Source organism: Anopheles darlingi, chromosome 2, assembly GCF_943734745.1.
Source record: "Anopheles darlingi chromosome 2, idAnoDarlMG_H_01, whole genome shotgun sequence".
NCBI classification, from domain to species: Eukaryota; Metazoa; Arthropoda; class Insecta; order Diptera; family Culicidae; genus Anopheles; species Anopheles darlingi.
This window is the reverse complement of record NC_064874.1, coordinates 82,098,343-82,111,152: the sequence shown is the minus strand read 5'-3', so window position 1 is coordinate 82,111,152 and position 12,810 is coordinate 82,098,343. Positions and strand designations below refer to the sequence as shown.

General features: G+C 48.9%; 1 protein-coding gene across 2 annotated transcripts in view; it reads right to left on the bottom strand.

Moving 5' to 3' along the window:
- Positions 1-12,810, bottom strand: part of LOC125949823 (histone acetyltransferase KAT7) — a 52,833-nt gene that overhangs the window by 6,707 nt on the left and 33,316 nt on the right. For both annotated transcript variants that reach the window (XM_049677217.1, XM_049677218.1), the window contains exons 5-6: positions 1,752-1,909; positions 213-308 (exon numbers count right to left, since the gene is read on the bottom strand). In XM_049677217.1, coding sequence (XP_049533174.1) covers positions 213-308; positions 1,752-1,909 — 254 coding nt within the window. The remainder of the gene's footprint in view (positions 1-212; positions 309-1,751; positions 1,910-12,810) is intronic.

The window sequence follows — 12,810 nt, the reverse complement described above, 5'->3', positions numbered from 1 at the left end:
ACATAAAAAAAAACCGGTGGACGCATTCTAATTTTATGTTTTAAAACCTCGAGCAATTTATGTCAAAATAAACAGTTTGTTTAAGTAGGACCAAAACACCACACTAATGACACCGAGAAGTGTTTGCGTTTTTCACGAGAAAAAACTCCACAGCGCATTATTTCTTTTCTGCGCGCTATAGGCACCGACTTCTCGGTCCTTGTGTGACTCACCTGCTTCTTGAGAATGATGTGTTTGCCCTTCCAGTACTTCATCATCCCGAGGGCCTGCAGCGTGCTGACGATATCGTACGAATTGATGGCCATTTCCTGAAATCATAAAGAAGCGAGATCGAAAGCGATTAGCTACACATTCGCTCCTAATAGCAAATGGTCGGCAGCTCGATGGCAGGTCGATCCGACTATGTCGAAGCTGATTGATCGATGAATGTCGAAACGCATTAAAGCGCCTGTTATTGACGCACAAACTGTGCAAGTATCAGGGCAGATGATAAAGGGCTATTGAGCGTACTTGAAGCGCAAGATTGATCAGCTGACGCGATCAGCGTCGAGCCGCGATCGCTACGTTTGTCATCCGTTTTTTTTTTGCGTTAACAACAAGCAACAAAATGGAAATATTTTTTGCCACTGATCTACTATCTACAAGTCACTTGACTATTGTAATGAACCTATTAGGTTAACCACCACGTCCTTGCCCTTCCCTGTACGATCGCTGGCCCTCCCCGTTGTAATGCGCTATGCAAATATTAATCGCTTTTTAAACGTTTCATAGCCCCTTCCCAAAACACCTTCAGCAAAGTGCAAATTAGCCGCTTTCCATTCGAAGCTGAAGATGGGACCACAAATAACATTTATTTATGTCGAAAAGATTGCATCTTCCCTTTCCCCCGGAGGGATGAAGCGGCAGCGGCAGCTGCAGCTGCATCACGCGCATCGCGCACGGTGACGGTCGCGTCCATCGACCAACCGACCGATCACTTAACCTGCCAATCACACACGTGCTCTCTCACTCTCTCTCTCTCTCTCCGTGCACGTTTGATGAATTGATGGCAATAAAAGTCCGAGGTGTGAAACAGAGGACCCTTATCACACCTCACCATGGAGTGTGTGTATGGTGTACAAACCCGAATGCGAACATGGAATCCGATGAAAAATGAGTTCATCAGTCATTTCGTTTTTCGCGTTTTATTTTTTATTTTTCACAATACGATGCGTCGATCGACAGTCAGTCAATTACGTCGGTAGCCAGACGACGAAACTGCAGCAGCAGCAGCAGCACCCGATTGATGGTGAACAAGTCAAGCCAGGCCAGGCCAAAGCTGGCGCGTCATTTTAGAACCAGTAAATTGGTAAATAATTATCATAATTTTGCACTGCGAAATGGTTGTTTGATTTTATCGCTCTCTGTCTCTCTCTCTCTCTCTCGTCTGCTAGCCAGCGCCACACCACGATCGCGAGTGCGCAAAGGGTGCCAAAATGGCCTAATATGTAAAAGCCCCCAAAGGGGCTGATCGATGGGATCGATACATATTTTAAATTATGAGCAAAACAGTGTCAACGAGCGATGCTAATTTGTCAAAGCAACCCACCACCACCACCACTACTACTAGGCACTGCTGTGCCTTTGCTGCACTGAGCTTGTTATCGGTTTGTGTGAATTGTAAAAATCGAAAAAACTGACGAATGGAATGGGGAGGGCTGTTAAAAATTAATGAGCTGCAACACTACAACAACCTGACCACATCATCATACCTGAGAGATATCCTTGATGCTGAGTCCGGTGCCCGGCCGTGAGCAGAGGTACGCGAGGAGAACGTCCTTCCAGTACGAACGGTACGATATCAGTCCGAGATCGGACAGTGGTTTCTCCGGTGAGCCGATTTTGCCTTCGACCCTCGTTAGCAGGTAACCTGGAACGATGCAAAACAGAGATAGGAAAACGGGAAGAGGTGTCAGCGTCAGTAGCCAGTTACTCAATTATGCTGCAAACTGCTTGGAATGTGCTGCCAGCCGAGGGGGGTTATTAACGGCTACCAGGTTAATAATATGATGATGAGAAGCATTTAGAACCCCTTCCGATTTGTGGTTCGATGTTGTTGGAGTGAGCGCGACAATTCGATCGCTCCGTAGCTGTAGATCCAGATATAGGAATTGAAGAAGATGGAGTGATGCTCGATGCTTCTTGGGAACGCCTTTATCGCCGGGAATGCCACCACGTCACGTCATAGGCTGATAAATGATCACCATGGCTCTGCGCGCAGCAATAGCAGTAGCATTATATTAAGGGAAAATAAAACACCAGCAGAAGTGCACGAAGACGAAACCAGAAGGAAGCAGAAACGGTATGCAAATCATTCTGGATGACTTCCGTGTTCCTTTACCCGGAGAGTCGTCCAAGCGGGGCAAGGTACACCAAGGATCTGTTTTTGAATGATGATGGACAAATGCCTTGCATCGAGGTTAAGGATCCGAAGGTTCGTTGCACAACCAGCGAACGCTCCGTGACCAGCCAGCTCCCCTTATTCCCATTGAACCGCAACGGTTGAACGGCTCCAACGACCCCGTGTGCTGTGGGTCCAACGGCCTTGCTAGCAGCAGCAGCAGCAGCAGCAGCAGCAGCAGCCCCATTCCATCCGATTTGATTTCCAATTTTCCCAGCATCAGTTCCGCATCTTGATGCCATCGCCTCCAGCTAGGAAGGGCCCGCGCGCCCGTGTGTCTGTGTGTGTGTACATGTAACCAACCACCATCCTGTGGCGCTACAGGAGACACCATTTTCCGGGAATAAAAGAGGAAATAATGCTCCCCCTCCCGCTCTGCACACTCGCTTATTCTGTCGCGCGGATGCCGAAAACATACAAGCTGAAAGGTGAAAGTTCATTATTTTCCCGGGCGTCGCGTCGTTCGATGGACCAGCGCCAGCCAGCCAGCCGCAGCTAACGAGCCGCGTCGAGGAGACGCACAAGGAAACGTGACGAACGAACGAACCTACCTCACACCGGCAGCCACCGGCGGCCATCGGCGGCGACCGGAATAGTACAGTCGGAACATAATGCATCGCGCGCGCTTGTCTCGTATGTACCACCGTCGTCCTGGCGGAAAATCGGAACAAAAACGTTCGGTGGATACATATCGCAGGAACCATCGACCTCTCTCTCTATCTCGCTTTATATATAGCTCCCTCTCTCTCTCTCTCTCTCGCTCACTCTATAGGAACTGATCTATTCCATATTCTTATATTTACACTTCCTGCTTCCTAGTTGCACCTTGCTTACGCCTTGAACACGATAGCAGCACCAACACATGGCCATATGGGTGTGTTCGTCTGTGTGTGTGTGTGTGTGTGTGTGTGTGTGTGTGTGAAGCCCATGCCCATCCTGTGCCCAATAGAGAGTCCCCCCCGTCTCGGTGTGGGCTCCACCGAAATGAGACTATTTCCCAAAAAGCCCAACATATTCCTGCGGAGGCGACGCGACTCCCTTACCCCTAACGCGCCGCGTATCCTTCTACTCCTTCTCGCACTCTGGCCACAACCGACAATACTATCATAAATGATTTACTGGAAAACAGGAGAGTGAGAGAGGACACATCCAGAGAGACAGAGAGCGTGAGAGTGAGAGAGAGAGAGAGAGAGAGAGAGAGGGATGGAGTTGCTGGAAAATAAACAGAAAGTCACGGTAGTAAACAGGAACTGGAATGGCGGTGGCGACGACGACGACGACGACGGCAGTACGCGCGGTACGTAGTACGACCATCATCGGCCACCACACCAACGCCCACACCCGATTGGTAGCAGACAGTAGGCGCGGGCTTACACTTTCCCTCCCTCCACCCCGAGGAGGGGGTGGGAAAAATGGAAAGTGAGGTCGTCGTGAGGGGAAAACCGATAAGCGTCGTGAGAGGGACGTGAGCGTCGGCAACGAAAACGCGAGAGTGATAGAGATAGAATGCGAAAGAAAGAGATGAATAGCGAGACAGAGAGGGAGAGAGAGAGAGAGAGAGAGAAAGAAAGAAAGAGAGAGAGAGAGAGAGAGAGTGCACATAGTACAGACAGGTACGCGCGTTCTAGGGGCGCCAAGCTGCGCACTGTTGACGTAGGTTCGGGTTTTCCGGGACTGCTGCTGCTGCTGTCTGGTCTGGTCTGGCCTGCCGATGACACACACACACACACACACACACACACACGCACGGAAGGGATGAGGGACCCCTCCCTTACCAGTCTTCGGCGTCTGCCAAGCCCCACACCTGATAACCGAACTGCCGCTCATTCCCGGTTTCTGAGTTTTCCGTCGCCGACGGTAATTTTCCACCTCACCGCCAGACCACCGCCCACCAATGGGGAAAGGAGTGGAATGGCTTGTCACCGTGGAGGGAAAGTGGAGGAAACTCGATGTTGCTTACGCTCTCTCTCTGTCTTTTTCACTCTCAGCACCATGGATTTTCCCATGCACTTGCCCGATGGAAATTGAGGTTTCCGATTGAAATCCGATTCACTTCGCAGCACAAGACACGAAGACGGAAAGAGACACGGAGACACAGGCACAGAGCTCGGGGCCTCGAGGGTGTGAGAGCTTGAAACATACGGTTTGGGCATTGCTCAGAGGAAATGTATTAAATGAAATTTGTAAAACGATCACCAAACGGTCTTTTGATGACTTTAGGATGAATATGTCTTAAAACACAACGATTGGTTTTTTAAAGATCGTCTTCTTCATGAAAGCAGCTTTACTGTTAGTTCAAAACGAAAGATTTCGTTCTCTTTTTTTACATCGACTTTTACTTATTTCGAGTTAGGGGGGAAATTTCTTTGAAATGAAAAGTTGAAAAATTCCTTTCCTTTATTTTCGACTCTGTAAAATCATTTTGGGTATGCAGTAAAACTAGCATTTATTATCGTTTCTTTTGCACTCTATTTCTTGAATGTCCTTCTCAAAGCCCAGATTTTTGAGGCCATTAAATGAGAACGATACACAATATGTGTGAAATTTTGTACACGATAGATCAAAACGCCTACAACTGGAAATCCGAACTGAGGGTGGATCCCATTGATTGTTAAAAAAGATTTCCAGGTGAGCTTAAACAATAATCAACAAAATAATTACGCACCAGCCGAGCTAAAAACAAGTGAAACAGGAAAAAGGAATGATAAGCCTTATGGGACCGTTTGACCGTTTTGATCGAAAATTGCAAATCAACAAATTAAAGTGAAATAAAATGGAAGTAAGCTTATGCCGGTCACTGTTGTTGCAAATTGCTCAAGGTTCCCGATGATAGTTTACGTTAAGCCATTGACAACCATCCGCTAGTGAAAGTTGCTATCGTTTTTTCCGTTTTCGTATAAGCCATTCCGTTAATAACCCATGCTCTAGCATCATCGACGACCACAAATGATCGCCGATTTCGCGCTGTTATGTCTAAATATATAAATCCCCCTTTGCTCCACTCGCGATTTTATGATTCTCGAAAGCACCGGAACCGATCTGTTTCATTGCCGCAGCAGCAATCTGCTGCTTCGAAAGCTCTCGACGATTAACAAGAAATTAAAAAAAAAAAAAAGGGAAAATTGAAAACCATCTCATCAAGCGGGAGAGTTGAATGCACTGTGGACCTTCCCCGCAAAAGCCACACGACTAATCGGTGTAGTCACGTCAAAGGCTCATCCTTCATGTCGCATGAAGAAAGCTCTCTTCGGTCACTTCCGGTAGCGCACACACACACACACAGACAAACCGAGCATCAAGAATGATTAATAAGACTGATCATCGGCCTGCTGCTGCCGCTGATCTGCTGTCAGTGTTTTTTTGTTGTTTTGCGCCAGCTGTTTTGACAGCCGGGAAAGCGTTATCATCCTCGATCCTCGATCAAGACGCAAGCACCAACACGAGAGGCATGTGTGTGTGTGTGTGTGTGCGCGTCCCCCCTTTATTCCAAATCCAAACATATCATTTCTTGCCCCTTTCCCCCCGTAAAACGTGACTCCATCGTGACGATGGCCAGCGAGCAAGCGAGCGCGAGATACCTCGATGTTTTTACCACTTCTGGGTGTCGTCGTTGTTGCAACATTGTTGCAAACAGAACCACCACTACCACCACCAGCAGCAGCAGCAGCAGCAGCAGTAGAATGGTGCCATCGATACACCCAAGGGGTACATAATTACATTACACGCCCTGGTGCGTCGCACCTCGTCAACCAGCACCTTTCTTCCCCCCTTTTTTGTCAATCCATCTTTGGTTGCGCATTAAGCATGCATCCACAGGAGCGCTCGCCCGGCCAAGAACCTGCACTTCTCGACGACGACGCCACCGACGACGACGACGACGACCTCGGCTGGCTGTCCTAAAGAATGAAAGAAATGGCCAAGAGGGACGTGGACGACGCACACGCACACCACCACCCTCCTTTTTTTCTCCTGATCTTAGCTCTTGGTCGAAAGTTAATTAAATTAATGTTGCGATCCACCCAACCTGCCTTTTGCCAGGGGTCGCGTCCCGGACTGGGGAGGTGGGGGGTTAATCGCTTGCCCTGGCCCCCTCCGCGCACCACCGTGCACCACCATTCCCCGGGAGCGTCTTCAGGGGGATCATCCGACCGTAATTGAGTAATCAATTAGTATGATTTCAATCATATCTCTGGGAGCGGGTCACTTCATTTGCATAACCGACCGTCTGACCGACCGTCGACCGTCCATTCGCCGCAGCCGCCGACCTCTGCCATCGCCAAATTCCCAGGGCCAGCCAGGTGTGTGGTGTGTGTGTGTGTGTGTGCTCGGCCGGGAGGATAGAGAGTCAGGGCCGTTCTCCAGGGAAAAAATAAACCGTTCTCGGGGCCTTCTACCTCGACTACCGCCGGCTGGCTGGCTGGCTGGTTGGCGGGCTGGGCTCTCCAATTATGACCCCGGCCGGAATCGGCTTCAAACCGGGCCAACCGGACCGGCGACCTTCGAGCAGCTGGTGCTGAAGAGTTCTCCTTCTAAGAGTTCCGCTTCTTTCGGCGCGTTCTTTCGCTTTCCGGGCGTCTCACGAGACCTCTCCGTCACGAGCGAGTTTGTTGCCCTACACCCCACAGCAGGCCAGGTCCCACGGGGGAGGGGGGCCATCCGAAAATTGATTCACATGCACCACCGTCCACCGACCGGTTCCCCGCTGCACCGCTGCAGACTGACTTCTTGACAAGTCGATGACGTGCTGCGTCGTTGCATTGCAAGGAAAATCCGGAGAGCGACGGAACTGAACCTTGAGCCTGAGAAATAGAGACATTCCCTTCCGTATTTATGAATACAATCTAACCCTCACCCCCCCCCGGTTTGCCAGACTAATTTGAATATAACAAATGGCGATCATTGGCCACGACGCAGGCATCGACGAGGCGAGCATCTGCCAATCTGGGTGCAAGGTAGGTGGTCGTCGGCACGATCATCGGCACCAGCTGATCGTTTACCATCCAGCAAGGTCTACTGCAACGGATAAGATACGGACGACCATTCGCCGGACGCGAGCGCGCGCGATCGATCTGTTGACCATGCCGTGGTCACACGGCACACGAAATGTTCTGGCCTTGCTGCTGCTTCGCGTTCCGTTCGGTCAGCTAGTAAATTATGTGCAAATTTCGCGAGCGCGGTCGGTCGGTCCAGTTCCGTCCAAGATAGCGAACATTAAATTTATTCCGACGATTCTGGCCGCGATTCTGGGCAGGAGGCGTGGTAGCGGTCGTAGGAAATGACATCGAGATGAGTTTGTGGGATTTATCGCAGTTTTCGCGGTTGGTCGTTTTTTTTTTCTTGCTCCTAATTTGACCACTAGACCATTTCCGCCATTAAGAGACGGACGTGCACGACGTTTTTGAAAGGCGCTCACTCAATGCAGGAGATCTTTGATTCTGTACTAAATTCTGTACTAAACTTGTAACAGCGCACAGCAGCTAGAGTGTTAGATGCAATATATGAAGATCACGCGATCGGATACCAGCGATACGATCTGGCAAGTCGAGTTCTAACAAGTGAAAAGTTTGTAAAGACGAGCGAAGATTTATGGTTTTCTTCCGCGAAAGCGCCACCAGCACCAACTCCGACGGTCGGTGTGAAGTAGATATAGTGGCGTCACGGATGCGGATACACCGGTGGCTTCGTCCGCGTCCGGAACCACGGATGGCAAGAGACACGATGAAAGGCCTGTGCCTGAGGGAAGTGCCCTTTAGAGGGGCACTTTTGGATTGATTTATGGTTTTATTGGAGGGCTTAGCTAGCTAAACCAACAGTCGGTCATTCTCTGCTCGACACCACCATCGCAGCAACCGGGATAGCGCAACCGTCGCTCGACCATAGCGGACCCTCGAGTGTGTGTGTGTGTGTGTGTGTGTGCGTGTTGGTATGATCTTCACTTGGTTTCGGAAGCGTCGATCGCAGTTACCATTGGCATTTGCTTTCTCACCTAGCGAAAAGCGACGGAAGGCATAGGAGGCAGCGGAAGTTCCGGACCGAGGGCTTATCTCTGGGCAAATAAAAAGCTAATGCACCCAAGATGACTATCTGGCGCCGTCTTTTGGTCTTCATTTATGACGATCTCAATAACAGGTGCACCCATCTTGGTGGTGAGGATAACGAGCATCACTTCCTGTGCAATTTATTTGGAAACAGTTGCCTCCAGTGTATTGGGTCACTTCCGTGAACTGTATTCTATCAAATTTCACAATAAACAGCTTGTTGCAAGCAACCTGCTGTCACTTTAACCGCGGCCACAACCGATGAAATGGAATTAGAATCGAGTTTGGTGCAATTCAAGTGTTCTCGAAATGTCTATATTACATCCCCCATGCCCAGCATTTCCGTCGGCGTCCGTCAGCCGTCTAGCCAAGCCAGCAAGTGTTAGGAAGCGGAAGCAACGCAGCGTGTAGAGGAGAACCAGGAAGCGCAGTAGTTCTCCCAGGCGGCGGTTCCCGACGACGACGACGACGAACAGCGCGACGCGAATGCGCACGTATACCGGAGCGCCAAAAGTTCAATGAACGCAGCAAACTCCCGGGAACAAGGAACAGGGAATGCGTTCCCGGGTTTGTGAAGCGGGTTTGTCTCGTGTTACTACCACCCGTCGGTAGATCGGCTGTCGGCACACGACGACGACACCACTAATGCATTGGCGGCGTATCTGTCTCTCCTATCTCCACTCCAGCGCTCGGATACTCGGTTGTCGACTGTCTGGCTAGCTGGCTGGCTAGCGGCTTCCATATCCTTTGCTTCAATCCTGGTCCATGGTGGCTCTCGACTCGCCATCGATATACATCGGATGGGATGCTGCTACTATCCCGGGAGCAAAATGGCCAACCATGAGGCCGACCGGGGCTACTACGTCAGCTGAGTGCCCGGGTAGTTGCAGTACCAGGCGGGCAGCAACCTGAGCTGAGAGCGCCAGGAATTCGACCGACGTGAAGCGACGGGAGGGTGGACATTCTCCCCACACCCCCAATTGCACTGAAGAGATTGCAAGGGAGAACAAAATGAAAAATGCCTCCCACCAGAGAGCGGGACAGAGAGAAAGAGAACGAAACAGAGAGAGAGAGAGAGAGAGAGAGAGAGAGAGAGAAAGCGAGAGTATCGTGCGATGATATAGAAGGTTGCCTTCCTCAAGAATCAGAATTGAGAGAGAATTGAGGAGAGAATTGGACGATCTACAATCAGGAGCCCAGACTCTAGCGCTTTGCCTGGTTGGGGATTGCGAATGTTCTGGCCATTTTGGATACCACTAGTACGGCGCAAAATGGTACAAATCCGCGTGAGTAACGTGGAACCACTCAATATATCCAAGAAGATGTCTCCAGATAGACTAACTAGACTAATAACGAGTTACGTCGTTATCTTGCTGACTAGTTGTATTACCTCCACAGAGTCGAAACCAATGAGCGAACACAATGTTACGCTTTGCAGTTTGAAGCAATAATCGTTTGAAGACCAGACCTTTTAACGGATTATCAATCTAATTGAAAAGAAGTGACATTTTGGTTACAGAAAACAAACACAAAAATGTTCCTAACCGCCATCCTTGAGAAGCAGGAGCACCACATTAAGCATAATGCGACAGCAGCAGCAGCAGCAGCAGCAACCCTACTTCTATGATAATGAGGACAGCAAAACAACTTTATTTATGCAGCGCCTTTTCGGCGACGGCGGCGACTGTGCTGGACCATCATCATGGCCATAGCATAAACCGGCCATTGTTCCCGGGTACCCGGCACGGACGGAGGAGAGGATTCGCGGCCTGTAAAATACGGTTTTGTATGTTAACGAGAGATGTAGTATTTGATAAATCGATTCAAATCAACCTCTCCTTGCCGGCGTGGGCCGGCGGTTCAGCATAATGACATGGCACGAGATGGCGGATTGGTAAGATGCATAGCAGCACGGGGAGTGGGGGGAGGGAGGGAGGCAGACCCGACAGTGGGCATTAGTCGCGAAACCGCGCTTTGTTTGTTTCACTACTTTTCGTCTTTTAGCAGCAGTGGCAGCACCACCATCACCACCATTTCCCGTGTTCGGCTACTTCTCGGCCACTCCCGAGTTCCGCGACTCGCCGGGCATAAGAAAACGGGCCGGATTCGTCTTCGCTTCGGTCAATTAATTTTAGAGAGCTTAATTTGGGGGCTCCATCTTCGATGACCTCGCGAGCGAGTGGAGCGAACGCCCATTGGAACGACGACTACGGCGCTCTAATTCGGTAAGACGTAAGACAATCTACTAATTAGCGGATTATATATATACTATGTGCGTGTGCGTGTGTGTGTGTGTGTGTGCCGCTCTATGTGTCCACTGATTCCGCTATGCTCAACCAAGTGTACTGTTTCGCGAGCAAGGTGATGATAGTCCCTCTCCCCCGCAAAGGGGCAAAGGATTGACCAGCGGTTTTCTTTTTTGTTTTCTTGGACAAATTTTCCACCTCCACCAGATTTGATGCGTCAGATAAGGTTCGGTTCGATGGTGCTGGTGGTGGTAGTGCTGCTGCTACTGCTGCTGCACAATAATTCAACTTCTCGGCGTCGACAAAACGAGCTCATGTTGTGGTAGGATGTAAGCTGGTTATTAATTGAATAAAAAGTAAATGTTATACCCTCATACCGGGCTAATAAATATCTACCTCCCGCCCCCCTTGCCCCTGCCCTGCTAGCGCACTAGTCAACGCACTAAAGGCTCGGCGACAGGTCGGCGGTCGGCACGGTCGGTGGTTGCGGTGTCGGTTGGTTCCGAATTCGGCCATGAAATCGATGATATCTTGTGAAATATTAGCTAGAACCAAACCGTTGAGGTGTCTAATTAAAGGTTTCTTATTGTTCTTTTCGATGGCCATAAATACCGAACAAATGTTTCCATTTTCATTCCGTTGTCGAGCCGCATACTTTAAACCGCGGAGTTGATGTGCGGAGTTTGGTTTTCGAATTAATTAAAAAAAAATCCCATCATGCAGTTCCGTCCACCGTATAGGAGCATCTTTGTGTGATTTTAAGGACAGACATTTTTGGTTTTCGCCATAAAATATCACGATTTCTGAGCCCTTAGCCTAGAATACCCTTTACATCTCTAGATTTTCACTCGGATAAATTAGAGCCAACGTTTTATCATTCAAACGCAGCTAAAACATAGTAGCCAAGGGTTTTTTCGAACATGAGGATCAAAACCGGATTAAATTATACTATTTGGTATTCATCACTCCCTTCTTGGTTGCAGCATATACTCTCATAAGCAAAATGGTATATCTACTTAAAATCAGTGAAGATATCGACAATTGTTCACTGCATAGTGATGAAATGAGGAAAATGTTGTGCAAATAATGCTTGAATCTCATATACTTTATCCTTCTTTGCCTCTACAAGAGCTTGCGATGCCTGCAATTTGCATAACAAAGCAAATGATTCCAGTTCTTTAAAATTCCTTCAACTGATAAATTTGCATTTTTTCGCGTTTTATTGATCTCTGTGTAGTTCCTTTTTTCAATATATTAACAATCCCAGATTCCTCAAACTCAAACTCAAAGAACACAAAAAAGAAATCTCAAAGCTGCAAATCGCTATAAAAATATTTTCTAACATAACATTTTCAAAAAACAGCATCCATGCACTCAATGAAATGAAAACAAATGATACACTAGGTTCGGTCAGTGAACACAATTTGGCAAAAGGAAAATTTATATTCAGATCGACCGACCAATGCAACCATTTTTCCGCACCAACCCGGATCGAATTTTCATCAAAAGAAACGCCACAAACTTTACATCGGCAGCCCCGAAAGCAAGAAGTTAATCATTTACAAGTGTTGATAAACCAAAAATAAGGAGACGAAAAAAAATGGTGCTGCTACTGGAAAAACCATATTCATCTCTGCACGCGTCAAGTGTCAAGAGACGAAAATCGCCAAAGATTGTTGCTGCTGTTGCTGCTGTTGCCGGTCGGTCCCGCCAGCGGAGGCCATAAAGCGAACATCGCTCCGGCGAGAAATTGCCCTTTCCACCCCAGACTCGCCGTCGGATCCTTGGTAATGTGTGTGTGTGTGTGTGTGGCGATAGAGAAGTTCCAGTTCCAGTCGACCGTCTGATTCAAGCCAGACATTGGCTCTATTCCTCCTTCTTCCCTTTCCTTTCTCCCTCACCCTCTCACTCTGTCTCTGTCTCTCTGTGTCCCATTCCAAAGCATAAAGTCAACGAGCGTCGTCGTGTGGCGACGAACACGCTGCTGGTTCTCCAAAAAACGGTTCTAGTTCGAACTTTCTCGCCACCGGTGGCCGATACAGCGACGAGCGCGCACGCCGAGTATCCTACGAATCACATCCCTCCA